General features: G+C 40.5%; 1 protein-coding gene across 1 annotated transcript in view; it reads left to right on the top strand.

Annotated features, from left to right (window-relative positions):
- Positions 1-525: 525 nt before the first annotated feature.
- The window catches only part of eif4e3 (eukaryotic translation initiation factor 4E family member 3), a 78,709-nt gene continuing 58,605 nt past the window's right edge, over positions 526-20,629 (top strand). The window contains exon 1 of the mRNA XM_041191918.1: positions 526-761. Coding sequence (XP_041047852.1) covers positions 535-761 — 227 coding nt within the window. The 5' untranslated portion in view covers positions 526-534. The remainder of the gene's footprint in view (positions 762-20,629) is intronic.

The following is a 20,629-nucleotide window of genomic DNA, read 5'->3' as shown; positions in this document are numbered from 1 at the left end:
GAGGTTGAGAGGAGATTTGATAGAAGTATTCAAAATCATGAGGGCACTGGACAGAGTAGATAGGGTGAAACTGTTCCTATCGATGGAAACATCAAGAACCAGAGGGCACAGGTTTGAGGAAATTAGCAAAAGAAGCAATGGCAGCATGAGCAAAAAACTTTTTCATGCAGGAAGTAGTTAGGATCTGGAATGCGCAGCCTGGGAGTGTGGTGGAGGCAGATTCAATTGAGGCATTCAAAACGGAATTGGATTATTACCTGAAAAGGAAGAATGTGCAGGGTCATGGGGAGAAGGCGTGGGAGGTGGCACTATGTGACCTGCTGTTTCAGAGGGCCATTACAGACATAACAGGCCAAATACCCTCCTGTGCTGTAACCATTCTATGATTCAATTCATTTATTCAAGGGCACATCTGTCAGCTTTATATCTGGACAGCCGCAAGCTCCTTCCCCAGTTCCCCAAAGCCAATCATTGCCGACCTGGTATGTGACGTGTTCTCGGTGACATCAGCGGCCCTGGCCGGCGGCGGCGCGCATGCGCTCTCCCCCTCTCTTGCCTCCCGGTGGCGACGGTGTCACTTTGTTATTAATAATGGCGATCCCGGCGAGCCAGGACTTACAGCAGCAGCTGGAGAAGCAGAAGGAGAGTGCAGCCGCCGAGCAGGATACCATTCACCTCAACCAGGGGCACCTTGAGGAGATCAACAATTACGACAAGTCCGGCGTCCCCCTCAACTCCCCCTGGACTTTCTGGCTGGATAGGTGAGTGAATTGGGCCGCGGTGACCAAGAAGGGCCTGCATTGTAAACCAGCGGTCTGGAGCGGGGCAGTCCCAGTACCTGCATAACTTTTCCACTTAACCCTCAGGAAATAGACCTGATTCCGCGGGGGACTTAAGGGGAGGGCGAAGCGAAAGGATGAGGCCCAGGGGCTGATTGGGGTGGGGGTGGCATTGTAGACAGGGATGAACGATCCTGGATACAAGTGAATTACTCAGTAATCTGCTAAATAAGTACTGTTGTACTTTCCACCATTAGTTTCGTCTGCGTCGGAAGAGATATTCCATCATGGTTTTACTTGGACAGCAAAACATTTTGGACTAGTGAGAAACTTGAAGTTTTTGTTATTGTGATGGAGTTATAAGAAGAAAGATTGAAGGCAGAATGGGTGATACTGAAACTTTGCAGAATTTTCTATAAACGCTGCCTGTTTTCACGAACTTTGAAGCACTTTTTGAGCATTTTTACTTCCACAATACAAATAAGATGGGTGGTTATGTTGCACAGTAGGCAGCTTTTGCATTGCATTGTTGTACATACTGCTCTGTAACTGGGGAGTGAAATGGCCAAGGTGAATTTTGACAACTACAGTTGCACTCTTGCACCTGAATCAGAAGGTTGTGGATTCAAGGCCCAGTCGAGACTTGAGCACATAATTCACGCTGACACATAAGGGCAGTGCCAGAAGTGTGCTGCGCTATTGGAGTTGCTGTCTTTCAGATGAGAAGTTAAACTGAGGCCCCATCTGCCCCCTCAGGTGGGTGTAAAAATTCCCAATCCAGTTTGATGAACAGAGGAGTTCCTCTGGCCAATATTTGTCAAACAGTATCACGTAGAAAGATTTATGCTACAGAAGAAAGCTATTTGGCCCATCATGTCTGTGATGGCTAAAAAAGAGCTAACCACTCTAATTCTTCCTTCCAGCTCTTGGTCCATAGCCTTCTAGGTTATGGTACCTCAAACATAAATTTAAGTTTTTTAAATACTTTGAGGGTTTCTATCTCTACCACCCTTTCTCAGGTAGTGTGTTCTAAACCCCCAGCACTGTCTGATTGGGGGGAAAAATAACTCCTCGATTCCCCTCTAATCCTTTTATTAATTACTTTAAATCTTTATCCCCTAGTTTTTGACCTCTCTGTTAACGGAAATAGGTCCTCCCTATCCACTCTATTTAGGCCTTTCACAACTTTATACACCTCAATTAAATTTCCCTCCAGCCTCTTCTGTTCCAAAGAAAACAACTCCAGACTATCAATATTTCCTCATACCTAAAATTCTCCTTTACTGGAAGCATCTCATAAATCTCTTTTGTACCCTCTCTAGTGTGATCACATCTTTCCTATAATGCAGTGACCAGAACAGCACTGCAGTCTAATTAGTGTTATGTGGAGTTCTTGCATAACCCATCATATTCTCTAGGCCTCAACCAATAAAGGAAATTATGCCCTTTTGACCACTTTATCTACCTGTCTTGTCACTTTTCTACTCACCTGACCAGTCCATTGATATCTTTCTGCAGTCTGCAGCATTCTTGCGCACTGTCAACTACACGGCCAATTTTCATACCATCTGCAAACTTCTTAATCATCCGACAGTGCAAGTCTAAGTCATTGTTATATACCATGAACAGCAAGGAAGTCAGTAATGCGGAACCCCACTGGAAGCAGCCTTGCAGTCACAAATGCCAGCAACCATAACCTTTTGATTCCTGTCACTAAGCCAAGTTTGGATCTAATTTGTCACTTTCTCTTTGATCATATGAGCTTGTAACGTTCTGATCAGTCTTCTACATGGGACCTTGTCAAAAGCCTTGCTAAAATCCATGTTCTCAAACATATATCAAACATGCTACCCTCCAACCCTTCTTGTTACCTTCTCAAAAAAATCAAATCAAGTTAGGCATGGCCTTGCCTAAACAAATCCATGTTGACTGTCTTTGATTAAACTGTGTCCCTCTAAATAACAATTTATACTACCTGAATCTTTTCCAGTAATTTGCCCACCACTGACATTAGGCTGACAGGTCTGTTATTATTTGGGCTATCCCTTTCCTCCCTTTATTGGTACAATGTTAGCAGTCCTCAGGCACCATACCTGTCTGAGTGGATTGAAGAATGATGATCAGAGCCTCCACTATTTCTTCCCTTGTTTCCCTTAGCAACCTGGGATACATTTCATCTCTGTCTGATGATTTATCCATTTGCAAGGATGCTAAATACCTTAATATTTCCCTCCTCAGTATGTTTATCAATTCCAATATTTCATAGACCTTCTTGCTAACTATAACATCTGCATTGTCCCTTTCTTTTGTGAAAACAGATGCAAACTATTCATTAAGAACCATGCCCATGTCTAATACCTCCGCACACAAGTCACCTCTTTAGTCTCTAATTGGCCCTACTCTTTTCCTTAGATACTCTCTTGTTCTTCATGTATTTATAAAACATCCTTGGGTTTTCCTTGCCAACATTTTTTTCATGCCCTCTCTTTGATTTGCTAATTTCCTTTTTAATTTCGCCCTTGCACTTTCTCTACTCCTTTAGATTTTCTGCAGTATTGAGTATCTGACACTAGCCGATTTCTTTTGCCTTATCCTATTCAGTATGCTCTTTGAATTCTGGGGGGGAGTGGTGGTGTGGTTGGTCTAGATTTGCAAGTCCCACTCTTTTCTTTGTGAGAACATATTTGTTCTGAACCCATTTTAGCTCTTCCTTGAATGTTTTCCACTGCTCTGACACAGGTTTATCTTCAATTAGCTATTTCCAGTCCACTTTTCCCAAATAAACATCACAGCTTGGTAAATTGTAATTTCTCTAATTTAAAAGTAAGTCCAGAGCTCCCTCTTCTCTTGGGGGGCAATTTTCCTATATATATTTGTCCTATCTCCTTCTGACTGAGGATCTATAGCAGTGTGGGTGCCCTTTTTTAGCTTTTCAGTTCAACCCGTACAGTTTGATTTGATGCACATTTTGGCATGTTATCCCTCCTCAAAGCTGTTGTTGTTGTTTCTTTAACCAATATTGTGACCGCCCACCCCGTTCCTTTTCTTAATCCACCTTTCTATCCTGTCTGATAACATGTGACCAGGAATGTTGAGCACCCATTCTTGCCCTTCGTCAGTTGTGCCTCAGTTGGTAGCACTCTCACTTCTGAGTCATGAGGTTTGGTACTCAAGTCCCACTGGAGGATTTGAGCACAAAAATCTACAATGTCATTGCAGTGCAGTTCCGAGGGGGTACTGTCAGTTTATTTAATGGGTATTGTATAAATAGAACAGTTGTTGACATTGCTAGTTACAATATTTGTTCAACAAACAACCCTGATGTAATGGACCTACAGCTTCATCACTGATGTTATTTTGTCAAGTCTGATCAGTGCTTAGATAAATAGTGCATTTTGTGTCCTTGAAGTAACCTATGGGTGCTGATCTCTGAAGTAATTTCTATTGATTCAGACACCCAAATTTTGAAAGTTATAGTTAGTAATAGACTTCTGATCTCTTTTCATTCTACATAGAACTTTGATCTAAATTTACTCAATGCTCCCCCCTGCCCGACACACCCAGATTTTCTCTCTGACTTAGCTAGGTGGAATTTCCTATGGAAGCGCAAGTGGGAAGCTACTCTTAAAATTCTGCTCACTTTGCCAGTGTCTATTTACCTTTAAATTTCCTGGCAATCTCATTTAACATATGCTGAAATATAAAAATAGCCATAAACATGTAGAAATCAGATAAACAACTGGATTCTGAGGAACCTGTTGATCTTGAACCATATGTTTCATTTTTTTTTAAATTTGTAAGTTTCAAACCATCTATCATTAATGCATATTAGACACATAATGCATATTTAAGAACAATGTGTGCTATTGCCATAAAAATGCATTCAAAGAAACAGAAAACTAAAATGTGGGTAATTTGCTGAAAAAAAAACACCAAGCACCAGAAAAATGATCTGTTTCTTGCCGCACCCAGAATTCTTTACATCCATATGTTTTGAACCAGCATAATTACAGGAAATTCACGTGTGCAGCTCTTTAGCTTGGGCGGAGCCATTATACTGAACTAAGATGCTTTCAAGTGCAGGGATTCATAGATTGGTACAAGAGCCAGGAAAGTCTGATGTAGCTTTATTATGTGTGAAACACGTTTGTGTTCGTGTTTCCTCAATCTTTTACAGCGAGTATACTTTACATATGTTTGAGTGCAGATACACAGGAAATTCCATCCTTGTTGTTAATCAGATCTTTATGTAGTTTCATGTTGTTTTAATATGCAACTTTGCTGGACATGAAGGAGCTTTACTAGACAGCAGTTCTCAAACTTTTCATTTGTTATAAAAATAGTTTCACTCAATATACCAGATGTATATTGGTGATGTAATTACAGACTCACCACTTACACCATCCACACTATGTAAATAGTTCTACTTGCCAGTACCACTGGAGTCAATTAGAAAAGTGTCAATTATAACAGTAATTCTGTTATTTCAGACATTGCAATAATTTCTTTTTCTTATCATATCTGTATTTAAATCCATCCATAGGTCATCCTGTGTCAATTTTAAGCCCATGGTCATTCACTAGCAGTCACCCATGTTTCAGTTACCTGGAAGTGCTGTGAACGTTTCAGGAATCCTGCAGTACGTCCACTCTCAATTCTTCAGCCAGTAATTTTGGAACATTGAAAAACAGTTCATTTATATTGTGGGCAAACAATCTTGAGCTCTTTGCACATTAAATTTTATTAATCGTAACCTTGGGGAAGAATTGAAATGTAGTCAACTATTTGTTTCCTTCTTTGTTCCCGTTCACCCTGTCTCTGAAAGATGAAATGCTTATAGTGGGCCAAATCCAATTGCGCAACATGTCTGATATAAAAAACAGGGACTGTAAATTACTCAGAGCTCAAACCTGGGATATTCAGGCTTTGGTGTAAATACAGTAAAACAAAGCTAATAGCAAGGTGAGTACAAGAACACAAGAAATAGGAGCAAGAGTAGATCATATTGACCATCAAACCTGCCCTGCCATTGAATATGATCATGGCTCATCTTGGGCTTCAGCTCCATTTTGCTGCCCACTCCCCATATCCCTTAATTCCCTGAGAGACCAAAAACCTCTCTATCCCAACCTTAAATGTATTCAATGATGGAGCATCCACAACCCTCTGAGGTAGAGAATTCCAAAGATTCACAACACTCTGGCCGGGATTTTCCAGCCCCAACGTGGGTGAGGCGGCACCCCAGCAAGAAGTACAATGAGTTGGGGCGGGACCGGAAGATCCCGGCGGTGGCTGGGTGTGGAAAATCCCGCCCTTTGAATGAAGAAGTTCTCTTCATCTCAGTCCTAAATAATTGCCCTCTTATCCTGGTACTGTGACCCCGTGTTTTAGGTTCCCCAACCAAAGGGAACAATCTCTCCGCATCTACCCTATCAAGCTCCATTAGAATTTTGTAGGTTTCAATGAGATAGTCTCTCATTCTTCTAAACTCCAGATAAACCCAATTTACTCAGCCTCTCATCATAGGGCAACATACACATCCCAGGGACTAATCTATTGAACCTTTGCTGTACTGACTCCAATGCAAGGATATCCTTTCTTAGATGTTGAGACCAAAACTGCAGACAGTTTTTTATTCAAGATGTAGTCTCACCAAAACCCTATACAATTGCAGCAATCCTTCTTTATTCTTGTACTCCAATTCCCTTGCAATAAAGGCCAACATGCTGTTTGCCTTCCTAATTGGTGGTGCACCTGCATGCTAACTTTCTGCATTCCGTGTACAAGCACAACCAAGTCTCTTTGAACATCAACATGTACAAGTTTCACGCTTTTTAAGAACTTTACTGTTTTTAATTCTTAGTGATAGCAGTAGTAAGTCAACACTTGGGAAAAGATCTACCCGAAAATCCTGAGTAATATAAAATTTGTCGCTTAAGTAATTTGGTGCCTGGGACTTATTATCATGCTTGTACAAATATTTTCAATGGAGTTACCTTCTTAAACCATACATCAAAGATTGTGTAATTTCTGCTGGAATAGTACCACTTGATGTAAAGAACATAAGAAATAGGAGTAGGCCATTCAGCCCCTCAAGCCTGCTCTGCCATTCAATAGGATCATGGCTGATCTGCCCCAGGCCTCAACTCCTCTTTCGTGCCAGCTCCTCACAGCCCTCTAACTCCCTGTTATTTCTAAAATCCATCTACCTCCTCTTTAAATGTTTTCAGTGATCTAGCCTCCACAACTATCTGGGGTAGAGAATTCTAGACATTCACTACTCTCTGAGAGAAGAAATTACTTTGCATCTCAGTTTTAAATGAGTGCCCCTTATTTTGTAACTATGTCCCCTAGTTCGAGATTCCCCCAACATCTTCTCAACATCCACCCTGTCAAGCCCCCTCAGAATCTTGTACATTTCAATAAGATCACCCTTCATTCACCTAAACTCTAATGAATAAAGGCCTAACCTGTTTAACCATTCCTGATAAGTCAACCCCTTCATCCCAGGAATCAGCCTAGTGAATCTCTTTTGAACTGCCTCCAATGCTAGTATATCCTTTCTTAAATATGGGGACCAAAACTGTACACAGTGCTCCAGGTGCGGCCTCACCAACACCCTGTACGAATGTAACAAGATTCCCTATTTTAAAACTTCAACCCTCTAGCAACAGAGGCCAAATTCCATTTGCCTTCTTAATTACTTGCTGCACCTGCATGCTAACTTTTTGTCTTTCATGCACAAGAACACCCAGATCCCCCTCTGCTGCACTTTTTGGAGTCTCTCTCCATTTAAATAATAGTCTGCCTTTTGATTCTTCCTACCAAAGTGCATTTTTCTACATTAAACTCCATCTGCCAAGTTTTTGCCCACTCACTCAGCCTATCTCTATCCTCTTGCAGATTCCTTATGTCCTCATCACAACATGCCCTCCCACCTATTTTTGTATCATCAGCAAATTTGGAAACATTACACTCTGCCCCCTCCTCCCAGTCATTAATTTAGATAGTAAATAACTTATGCCCTAGGACTGATTCTTGTGGCACTCCACTAGTTACGCCTTTCCAACCTGAAAAAGACCCATTAATCCTTACTCTCTGTCTTCTGTGTGTTAACCAATCCACATTCCATGCTAATACATTACCCCCAAAACCATGAGCTCCTATCTTGTATAGTAACCTTTTACATAGTACCTTATCGAATGCCTCCTGGAAATCCAAATACACTACATCGACTGGTTTCCCTTTATCAACTCTGTTTGTTAGATCCTCAAAGAACTCTAGCAAATTTGTCAAACATGATTTCCTTTTCACAAAACCATGTTGACCCTGATTGCGTTAAGCTTTTCTAAATGTCCTGCTATTTCTTCCTTTAATATTGGACTCTAGCATTTTCCCAGTGACAGATGTTAGGCTGACTGGCCTTTAGTTTCCTGCTTTTTGTCTCCCTCCCTTCTTGAAAAGTGGTGTCACATTAGTGGTTTTCCAATCCACTGGGACCCTCCTGAAATCCAGTGAGTTCTGGAATATTTCGACCATTGTCTCTGCAGCCACTTCCTTTAAAACCATTGGATGTAGGCCATCAGGGTCCTGGCCACTTTTCTGCCTTTAGCCCCATTAATTTGTCAAATACTTCATCCCTCATGATAGAGGCTGTTACAAGATTTTTCGTCCCTTTAGTTCCTTGTTTATCTGATATCTTTGGGATGTTTATAGTGCCCTCCACTGTGAGGACTAATGCAAAGTGTTGGCTTAAATTATCTGCCATTTTCCTATTCCCCGTTATCAGTTCTCCAGTTGCATCCTCCAAGGGTCTCACGCTTTCTTTTTATATACCCGTAGAAGCTCTTGTTGTTTGTTTTTATATTTCTTGCCGATTTACTTTTGTAATCAATTTTCTCCCTCTTTATTAGCTTTTTAGTCATCCGCTGCTGGTTCCTAAAAATTTCCTAATCCTCTGGACTACCTCTAGTTTTTGCAGCTTTGTATATCTTAGTTTTTGATTGGATACCCTCCCTGACCATCTTTGTTAACCATAGGTGGTTCATCCTTCTCATCTGGTTCTTCTTTTTGACTGGGATAAATTGTTGCTGAGCATTCTGAAATACCTGATTAACTGTCTGCTACTGCTCATCTACTGATCTTCCCCTTAGTCTATTTTCCCAGCCCACTTTAGACAACTCTTTCTTCATACCTCTGTAATTGCCCTTATTTAAATTGAGGATACTGGTTTGAGACCCGAGTTGTTCGCCCTCAAACTGCATTTGAAATTCTACCATGTTACGATCACTAACCCCTAGAGGATTCTTAACAACAATATCTCTTATTAATGTCACCTCATTAGACATTACTAGATCTAAAATAGCCTGTTCCTGAGTAGGTTCTGCGACGTATTGCTCTAAGAAACAATCCCTGATGCACTTAACAAATTCATCTTTCATGTTACCCCTGCCAAACTGATTTATCCAATCAGTATGCGGATTAAAATCATCCATGACTTATTCCACTTGCTATTCCTTATTTTCAACCAAGCTGATTCCACATCACGATCTATTGCATCTATATCATGATTCACCACCGCTCTGATACTTTCCTTTATTAATAAAGCCACCCCACCCCCTTTACCTTTTTGCCTATTTTTCCAGAACATTGAATACCCTTGAATATTGAGTTCCCAGTCTTGGTCACCCTGCAACCACATCTGTGTAATAGCTATCAAGTCATAATTTATTTCTATTTGTGCTGTCAACTCATCTATCTTGTTACAAATGCTGCATGCATTCAGATAAAGAGCCTTAAGCTTTGACTTTTTACCATTATCACTCATTCTGGTTCTAATTTCTGCTGCACTGTTCTGTTTATATTTTCTGCCCCTTCCTGTCACACTTTGATTATTGTCCACCTCTTCACTACCCAGCACCTCTGCTCTCTCGTTTCGTTTTGATTTTTTAAACTTCCCTTCAATTGAACCCTCCCCTCCACTAATTAGTTTAAAGTCCTATCTACAACCCTAGTTATATGAATCGCCAGGACACTGGTCCCAGCATGGTTCAAATGAAGCCCGTCCCACAGAACAGCTCTCTCCTTCCCCAGTACTGGGGAAGATCATTATATACTTTAATAAGCCTCTGTTCTAGTGATGTGATTGCATGCTGTGTCTTATAATTGTGGACTAGAATTGGTGCTGTAAAGCTATGGAATATAAATTCAGGATTATATTAGAAATTCCTTTCACGTGTCTCAATCTAGTGGCTAGATTTTTCTTCACTAATAGATTCCGTTAATTCACCCTGTTAGGAAAAATCATAAAAGAAAATAAATAGAAGCAGACGGTGCTGTGACAACAGTATGTGCTCTCTGGTATACAAAGAGTCATTTGGTAGTACAGAAATTGAGTATTGCGAAGCTGTTTGTCTTGTGCTCATGAGGACAATCACAAGAATGTGACACCAATGCCAGGGGAAGCAGCAACTTTATACTGTATGAGAAGAGAGTACTTATCGGTTGGCAGTTAACTGTCAGTCACCATTAACTGGTGCATTCATCATGGCAACCTCTCTACCAATCAGAGTCGACTTGCCAACCAGTCAGCACCCTCTTCCCATACAATATAAGTTGTTGCTTCCCCTGACATTGGTATTCTTGCAATTGTCCTGATGGGTGCAAGATGAAAAGCTTCAACAAAATGTCTTTTTTCAGTAATATGCATTCTCTATAAGATTAACTTTAACTTTCAGTTAAGCTCAAGTTTAGTGGGTATAAAATTGGAGAGAGACCAGGGGGCCATTGGAATAATCAAATCTAGAGGAAAAAGAGGAATGGATGAGGGTTCCAGCAGCACATGAGCTGAGATGGGAATGGAGATGGGCAATGTTAGAGGTGAAAGTAGATGATTTTGGCAATGGAGAGAACATGCATTGGAACCTTTACCCGGGAGAGAGGCAGAGCACGCACCTGGTTGGAGAACACACCAGGCACAGCTGCTTCAGCGCTAGAATGCCAGATTTGAAGAAAATAAATCAAACAGTGACATCAGAAGAAAGCCATGAGTTCATTGGTTGCCCATAAAGTGGGAGTTCGAGAGAGAGAGTCCATAAAGCTGCGTGGAGCCCAGAGAAAGAGCAAGCCCATAAAGCAGCGGAAGTTTGGAGAAAGAGAGCCCATAAAGCAGCAGAGAGAGTAAGCAAGGGGTTTGCAGATGAAATCTAAGAGTGACGTCACTGGAGTCCCGTAAGTTGACTGGTAAATATAGGCCTTTCCGGACTCAGCACAGAGGAAACAATTGGTGCATAACAGGTGAGCTATTATATCATACCATAGTAAACTCTATAAAGTCTAAGATATGCAGCCTGGCCATGCAGAATTTGCATCCTGCAGGGTGTGGGAAGTCATGCAGGTACAAAGTGCCCTCAATGACTACATCTACAGAAAGTGTCACCAACTGCAGAAACTTAAGCTCTGGGTTGTGGAACTCGAGCTGCGACTGGAGTCACTTTGGTACATCCACAAGGCTGAGGATTACGTGGATAGCACATTTAGAGAGGTGGTCACACTGGAACTAAGAAGCACACAGGCAGAGAGGGAATGAGTGACCACCAGAGTATCTAAGAGAAACAGACAGGTAGTGCAGGAATCCTCTGAGGTTATCTCGCTCTCTAACCGCTTTTCCATTTTGAATACTGGTAAGCAATGGCCAGAGGACTATAGCAAGAGCCAAGTTTGTGACACCACGGGTGGCTCACCTGCTAAGGAGGGGTGGAGGAAGAGTGGAGGTGCTATAGTGATAGGGATTTCATAGTTCAGGGAACAGGCAGGCATTTCTGACTCCAGAATGGTATGTTGCTTCTCTGGTGCCAAGGTCAAGGATGCCACAGAGTGGCTGAAGGACATCCTGTTGAGGGAGGGTGAACAGCCGGAGGTCATGGTCCACATTGGGACCAATGACTTAGGTAGGAAAAGGGATAAGCGATGTTTAGAGACGGGTGGTGAGAGGAGAAATCAGGATTGTTCAAATTAAACCCTTTCCTGTCCATAACATTCTATAATCCAGAAAATTCAGGAATGCAGAAATGCCTTGGTCCCAAGCATTCCAGACTGGAGCAGTTAAAGTATGCTATATCTCAATCACTTAATCCATCAACACTGTTGTAGCCTGTTCCATACAATCACCATCCTCTGTTTATTTCAACCCAAACTCTCTGTTTACCAAGCTTCTTCTGAGTTTGCATCCATCCCTCTGAAAGTTTGTGGTTCTGTCCAACAGTTTTAGGGCTTAGTGTATTGATATCCATCAGAATTTTGAAAACCTCTAGTCTCCCTGAACAGCCTTTACTCCAATATGCATTGCATCTTAGTCTCTCAAAGTTGCTTAGGTATTTAACAGTATCAATTTAGTTGCATTCCTCTGCACCCTATCATATTCCCACAGTAAGCAGAATTGTACACCATACACTCACTGTACAGTGGAGCTAAACCAATACTGTGTACTATTGCTTTTTGAGGACTTGTGTTCTATCCCTTTGGTTATGTACCCTAAGATCTTGTTTCCTTCTTTATAGCAATTGGATTGTGTCATGGTTCCTATAGGTTATTCATCCTCACCCCTAACTCCTTCTCCGACATAATATTCTGTAATCAACAGTTAGCTTCTAACCCTACAGTCAACTTACCCTTCCCCAGACTCAGCACCTTGCATTCTTTGCATTAAAGAAATCTGCCACTGTCAGCCCTTCATTTTTTTGTGTGATCAGCAAACTTAACTTTGTTGCTGTCCCTACTTCAGAATTATTTCTATACAATGCTAGCAAAGGCCCAAGCACTGACCCCTAATCACCACCTTTCATTCTGTACAAAATCCTTGAGACAATTCCTTATCCCTCCCAGAACATTTTGCTTTATTCTATGCAATAGAAGCAGGCCAGCTGAGTTTCGGATGAGCTGAAGGTCAAATTGAGTGGAAGGTGGGAGGCTGACCAGGAGAGCACCAGAGTTTTAAAAAAAAGTTCATTTTATGTAGCGCTTTCAATGACCAGTGTACGCCGCAAAGCACTTTACAGCCAATGAAGTACTTTTGAAGTGCAGTCACTGCTGTAATGTAGGAAACACAGCAGCTAATTTGCACTCAGCAAGCTCCCACAACTGGCAATGTGAAATGACCAGATAATCTGTTTTGTGATATTGCTTGAGGGATAAATATTGGCCTGGGCACCAGGGATAACTCCCCTGATCTTCAAAATAGTACCATGGGATCATTTACATCCACCCAAGCAGGAAGATGAGGCTGAGGTCCAACGTCTCAATTGAAAGGCAACATCACCAAGAGTGCTGACGCATTCAATACTGAGTACTACATTCCAGTGTCAGCCTTGACTTTTGCACTCAAGCCCTGAAGTGGAACTTGAACCCGGATCCTTGTGATTCAGAGTCTAGTGTGCTACTAATTGAGCCATGGCTGACGGAGTCGAAGTATGAAAAGGCATGACTGACATTTCAGCTGCAGATGGTCTGATGTGAGTGTGGACGTTACAGAGGTCGAAACCTTTATGTTGAAGACGACATGGAGTCAGAAGCTCAACTCAGTAAAGGTTCCCATTCACAATAGCTATCTGGTGACCACATTTGGAAAGTGCACATGTAGATGTCTGACAAGGATGACGTGAGGCTCCGCTCCTTGTGTAACACATACTAAGAACGGTGTGTTTGCTAAGTGGGAGAGAGAGAGCAGTCTCTCCTACACATAACTATATCTCAATATGAGACATCCGTTGAGAATAGATGAGAAATGGAAATGAAGAAAACATGTAAATGTGCTTCAGGCCTAAAATCCTTGAAGCCAGTCGTAACTGTGTCAACTAATTAGATTTAAATCAGACTATCCAGTCTGATTTGTCAGCATATGTATTGGCTGGTTAATATTTATAGATATTAGGGGAATGTAACTGGTGATAAAATCATATACACTAAATACCACCTCCCTCCAAATAGTGATTTTTTAAAAAAATCATTTTGATGGGAAACTATAATAAATTACATGATATGTGTACAGTTCTGCAATGTTTGATAATTGCATAGTTAAAAATTGTCTGATTTTCAGTAATGACCATGACAGCAGTTGGAATGCGCAATTGCTGAAATAATGCAAAATCCAATGCTTTTTGACGTAAGGCCAATATTGATAGGTACTGCAGCAATATTAAAGTGCAGTGGTACCATGTTGTTTTTATGGAAGTAATTTATACCAAAATCAAGGTGGTCATCTTCTCTGTTTACTTTCCATCTTTTCCCCACCCTACCCCCAAAACACTCCACAAGCATCTTTAAGCATGCATACTTTGTTCAATGGAGTTATAATTTTCTGATTTGTCTTCCTACCTAGCTATCATGGTACATTCTGGTAATTGTAGTTCCACAGAATGATGCATCTATCTCTGTCACAAAGAATTTAATCCTCCAGAACAGCAGAAATTCCTTAGCACTTGAGGCCCAGGTGAAATCTTCAACCCAGGTGTCAGACAGAAGTGCAATTTTTTTGTGAGAGAAACCTCCTGGATACCTTTCTAGTATTAAGTGACACGTTTTGTTCACAAGCTTACGCCTTTTTCGAACTTGTAATTTTTATTTTGTCTGTCTGTTATACATGTTACCTGCAGCTCCACTAAACAGGATGAAGAAGAAAAATGTTAATGAAAACAGTGAAGAAACTGAGCAATTTTTGTTGGGTTTTGGCAATACTTAATTTGTGATGGTCAGCTTCAGCAAAAAATGATAAGTTTAATTGCTCAGTTTTTGCTCATTGATAATTTATAGTACTTTTTGCTTGCAATTAATTAAATATTAGCTGGTTCAGAAACTGGTGACAACTTTTTTATTATACAGACGTGTAACGTTTTGAGTTGCAATAGCTCTAAGACAACACTTGAGTTTTAGGTATTTGAAAGGTATGACAGTCCAGATAACCAGTACAAACTTTCAACTATATCATTACCTAATCCAGAACAGAGAAAATTATTTCTCTGGTTTCCTAATTGTATCAAACCACAAAATCTTAAAATCCTAAAAAAATTGTTGCTATTGTAGTAATTATTGTTTTGGGAAACGTAGGACTGTAGCTTTAAGAATAATCCTATGTTGTAAGATCGCATGATCTGTGTAAACTAATGTGATAACAGCATGGGGAACCTCTAGGAGAGAGTTCTTTAGTTATGGAGCACACATGTAGTTGCTGCTGCTGTTTTGTAAATAAAGTTAAATGTTTCTATTAAGAAAAGTTGTCTGAATATCAACTGTATAACAGAAACAAATATGTTATTTTGTGAACTGATGCCCTACAACCCTCTGAGATATCTGCACTGTTCCTGTTCTGGAGTCTTGTGCATCCCTGCTTTTCATTGTTTCCCCCAGTGGCGTCGAAGCCTTCAGCTATCTAGACCCTAAATTCTGGAATTTGCTCATTAAACCTCTCTTTGACCATACACCTTGCTCCTCCTTTTCAAACGCTCCTTAAAACCTTCCTCTTTGGCCAAACCTTTGGACACATATCTTAAAAACAAAAAAACTGCGGATGCTGGAAATCCAAAACAAAAACAGAATTACCTGGAAAAACTCAGCAGGTCTGGCAGCATCGGCGGAGAAGAAAAGAGTTGACGTTTCGAGTCCTCATGACCCTTCGACAGAACTAGTTCTGTCGAAGGGTCATGAGGACTCGAAACGTCAACTCTTTTCTTCTCCGCCGATGCTGCCAGACCTGCTGAGTTTTTCCAGGTAATTCTGTTTTTGACACATATCTTAATATCTCCTTACACCGCTTAGTGCCAAATTTTTAATTTTTTAAAAAGGCTCTTGTGAAGTGTGTTGGGATGCTTTTACATTGAATGTAATATATAAATGCAACTTGTTGTATAGTTAAGTGGGTGCTACTTTTTCTAAGGCATTATTATAAGACCTACTATATGATTTATCCTATTGGTCTCCACATCTGTCCTTGTTTAAATAGACAACTATGATGGCATTTCAAGTTGCTGTGTCACTGAACTTGGCAAATTAGCACAAAATCTTAACTGCTTCTGCAAATATTGTGATATAGCTATTCATGCAATTTATACATGACAAGCAATATGCGCAAGAGAAAAAACTGCTAATGTGCTTACCTTTTCAGCAGGCCTCCTGTTTCTAACTGTACAGGAAATATTTGTAATCACCTTACAACAGCTAGTGAAATTTAAATTTAATTAATAAATCTGAATTTAAAAAAGCTAGCCTCAATAATGATGAGGTGTGGTGAGAGTAACTTCCCTTGGCATCATGGCAGCATTTAGCCGAGTATGGCATCAGGTCAATCATGGGCAAGGAAACCTCCTGCTGATTACCACATACTGCCTTCCCTCAGCTGATGAATCACTGCTCCTCCATGTTGAGCACTGAGGGTGGCAAGGGTGCAGAATGTACTCTGGATGGGGACTTCAGTGTCCGTCACCAAGAGTGGCTTGATAACACCACTACTGATCAAGCTGGCCGAGTCCTAAAGGACATAGCTGCTAGACTGGGTCTGTGGCAGGTGGTGAGGGAACCAACAAGAGGGAAAATCGTACTTGAAACTATATCATCGCTCCTTCACTATCCCTGGATCAAAACCCTGGAACTCCCTTCCTAACAGCACTATCAGTGTATGTGCACCAAATGGACAGTAGCAGTTCAAGAAGCTGGCTCAACACCAGCTTCTTGAGACTAATTAGGGATGGATAACAAATGTTGGCATGGCCAGCAACGCACTCATCCCATGAAAGAATGTAAACAAAAGGAACAGTTAGCATTTCAGGCCAGTGAACTTTTGCCAGAACTGGCAAAAGTTAGGGCTGTAACAGGTTTAAGCAAATACAGACGGACTGGAGATGGGGAGAAGAGTGAAGGAAGGACAATAATGGACAAAAAGGGTAATGGTGCAAAGTAAAAGGGGATGGTAATAGCACATGTAAAGGAACATTTCCCATTTATATCTCTGGTCCCATCTTTTGTTTCTTTATTTGTGCCATTACCATTTCCCTTTGACTTGTGCTCCCATCTGCTCTGCCATTTAATCTCTCCTGCTTTTCACCCTATCACAGATCTTCCCTTTTGTTCTTATCCCCACCATCCCCTTTCCCTATTTTTTTTCCAAAATAAACCTGTTATATCTCTCTTTTTGTCCCGTTTTGAAAAAGGGTCATCAGCCTGAAACATTAACTCTGTTCCCCTTTCCACAGATGCTGCCAGATCTGTTGAGCATGTTTAGCACTTTCTATTTTTATATTCGAGTATGTTACTTCCCCATCAGAATTCATTTCTCTCTGATTAATGCTCCTGTCAAAACATTTGAGAATATTCAAAATATAATTCCATGTTTTTTGATTGTTTTATCTTGGCTGCTAGATTATTTCAGCCAATTTTTTTACCCTGCTCCTAATCAGTTTTGCCTGAATGCGATCTTAAATTTAGCTTTTTTTACTAATTTCCATTTATGTCCAATGGTCATAATGTATTTTGAAATAAAATGTTCTTATCTACACATTTTAGCTGCTTTTCTTGACTATAAGACTTAAATTTCTTTAATCTTTCCATATCTTTCGTCCTTTGGCTTTTGGGATTATTCTATTTTCATTTAAGCAACCAAAAACTATAGTTAGTTACCAGTTCTAAAATGTGTAAAGAGGTCCAGTGAAGCTATGACATTTTGTTCTGCTAGATTATTGATCAAAAAATAAAGGTCATCACTGCAGTTATTATTGCAATTTGTCAAATTTAACAAGTGGTCTAAAATACCTAATTAAGCACTAAAAAAGGTGTTGAGCATGATTGAGCAGTAGCGCTCCTGTCCATGTCATATTATGAATCCTGTAAAGATTGATTACTTTAAAAAAAAAGGTCGAACTTCCAGTGATTGAATGAAAGGATCACACAAGAAGATTTCAAATTTTAAGACTTTTACTCTAACAAACTAAGAGCAACATTGACTAAACACTATTTCAACTGGGACTTTATACCCTAAACTGCAGAAAAGATCCTCTGCTTCCCTCACCCCTCCCCAATTTAACATTTTAAATGACCAAAAATCTCCTTCTGCTGTTACACTTTATACCTTGAGTAGACACTTCATTCTCCAGGAACCAGTCCAAAGCCATTCTCACTCCTTTTCCCTTTTCCTCTAGTCCCTGAACTGACTTTCATGGTGAGGGACGAATTGGAGATCCCTTCCTCTAGCCACAGGCAGGTGAATTTTCCAGCTTAATTTAGGCTCCCTCGACCTTGGTTTCTTCAATCCAAGTGCTAGCTCCCACCCGTACCCTGCATGGTGCAATGAAACTTAAAGAGAAAGCCTATCTTAAATTGAGTTAGTCAGTCAGAGGTCGAAGCTTAAAGCCTTCTGCACATGCACCAGCTGGGAACTGCCCGCACATGAACAGTTTGTTCCTTTTTTTACATAGTTTGAGCCTTTCACACATGCACTGACCTGGAAAGGGCCACGCGTGTATGCCGGAAACCAGCCCTGCATGCCTGCACAGAAGGAACTGAAGGAAAGTGGAATGTCGTGAAATATCAGGCCAGGTCACCTGAACCGTAGCACTATTCCAGAGAGGGTGTCCCAGAGAGCAGGACATGGGGAGGGGGACAGGGAGAAAGTCCCAAGCCAGGGAGTGGAACAGAAAGACATCCCAGAAGAAAGCCCCAGGTAGAGACAAAGACACGGATCAGCAATAGATCTCATTTAGTCAGAATAAATGACAGGAGCAGAGAAAAAGGCTCCAAGTTAAAGAAAAGAGCTGAGGGAGCAGACTTGAAGTGAAGTGGGCTCAAGAGAAGCCCTGAAGATCCAAAGAGACAGCCGAAGGTTGGTGACTCTTTACTACGGGTGTTTTGGAGCACTGGTGTTCTACTTGGCATGGCCGAAGGTGAAAGCGTGCTTGGACGGTGAAGCTTGAGTTTGCTTGAAAATCCAGGGGAAAGGAGTCTCAGAAGGCAAGAAAGATTGAAATCCTGGAAGTGGATTGTTTTTGAAACCATCCATGTGGGAGAGAATTCCAAGGCGAGATCTTCAAATATGGAGATTGGAAACCCTCATGTGAGAGTCAAAGTTTCCATGAGATTGGTTGGCTCGCAGTATGATAAAAGTCTGGGTAAGTTGTTGAGAAATTCATGGAAACTGCTTTGTTGCATCTGTCATTTACTTTGGATTGTGGTGTGCCTGACCACTGTTCAGATGTACTGCATACTTACCCCGAATGTTAGAGTATTAGAAACGGTAAATTGTTTTATCTTTTTGAGATTTTTATGTGTCTGTAAAGATATAGCTGGGGTAAAGGAATAATGAATATTTGAATCATTTTTTTGTTTATGTTGAGATCTTTCCAACAATTTTTGTCTGCTGTAATGTAGTTCATTTTTTCATGTTTAATAAATATTTTATTCTTTGTGTTAAAAGTTCATCTGCAGACTTCCTTGAATTTGTTCAGTAACTTTCCTCCATGGTTTCTAAAAAAAATTAAAAGTTAGGATCTATCAAGCTAAGATTCACTCTGGCTCTGACTTCTCCAGTATTAACATCAGCTGGGAATTGTAATAGTAGTGAACAATAGAGACTTGCTTCCTCTATCTATGCACACTGTCTTTCGCAGATTCTTGCAGCCTGACCCTGTCTGTGAGGATCAGTGATATTTTAGGAAAATCCTACAACCCGATCCTACAACGACTCCCTATGGACTCCTCGCCTCTCAACAGCCATCTCCATGATGAGGTGGATCATGTATCCAGGTAGAAATGCTGATCAGCGATCCTTTAAACGCCCAACTTCAGTCCATCTTGGAATTAAATAAAGTATAATCATTTAGAAAACTGTAGATTCCTAACACCTCCCTGGGACTTGGAAGCTAACCATCTATACATTGTTACCACAGCTGTAACAACCAAGCTAACCACCTACGCTTGTTGTTGGGCAGAATTCAGAACAGGTCACATGACACCTTCATTTTTCCATTTTATCCTAAGTCAAAGAAACAGTCCCAAAAAATAACCTTACAAGCTTCATGTTTGTAACAGTCAGAAGGCCATTGGTTCAAGCCGCTTTCTAAAATGTTGACATTTGACACACAATCCAGGCTGACGTACCAAACCTGAGGCTGTCAGAGGTGACTTCTTTCAAGTGCAGTGTTAAATTGAGGTTTTGTCTTACTTGTCAGGTAAAAGTAAGCAAAGTAAAGAAGATTGACTTGACACTAGGAACAAGTTTTAATTTATTGCTTAACTTATTTAATTTTAACTTATTGTGCACAGATTAGCTGCTGTATTCCCCTACATTACAACAGTGACTACACTTCTGTTGTATATTGTTGGCTGTGAAGCACTTTGGAGATTCAGAAAGGTTCTTTATTCATTCTTGCTTGCTTTCATTCTGTTCCTGTTTTGAATAATACTTTATTAAACTCTGTTTAAAATGAACTAAAAGTATTGGTGATGATTAAGAGCTTTCAAATTCTGCTTTGCCTATAGTAACACAAAACAGATTTCAACTAGACAAACCTATTTGAAGGCTTTGTAGCTTCTGTTTTATATCTGGTGCCAACGATTCAAGGGTTTGGCTATGTATGTGCTTGTAGGTGCTGAAGATTAAAATTGAATTAGGGATGCCTACTTAAGTCTGAAACTTCAGGTCCCAACATGAGCATTGGACTGAGTCAGAGACCTTTTTTACTTGAAGAACCCATTTAAAAAATTTGCCTAAAATAAAAGTAATTTGAATCCCCAGGACAAAAATTTGGCATTTCTAAACCAAAAACTTAGCAAATTGCCAAGTGTTTCTGGTAAAATGCATAATTTGCATACAT

This window comes from Carcharodon carcharias, chromosome 7 (genome assembly GCF_017639515.1).
Source record: "Carcharodon carcharias isolate sCarCar2 chromosome 7, sCarCar2.pri, whole genome shotgun sequence".
Classification (NCBI taxonomy): domain Eukaryota; kingdom Metazoa; phylum Chordata; class Chondrichthyes; order Lamniformes; family Lamnidae; genus Carcharodon; species Carcharodon carcharias.
The sequence above is the reverse complement of the archived record's forward strand: the minus strand, read 5'-3'. Positions and strand labels throughout refer to the sequence as shown.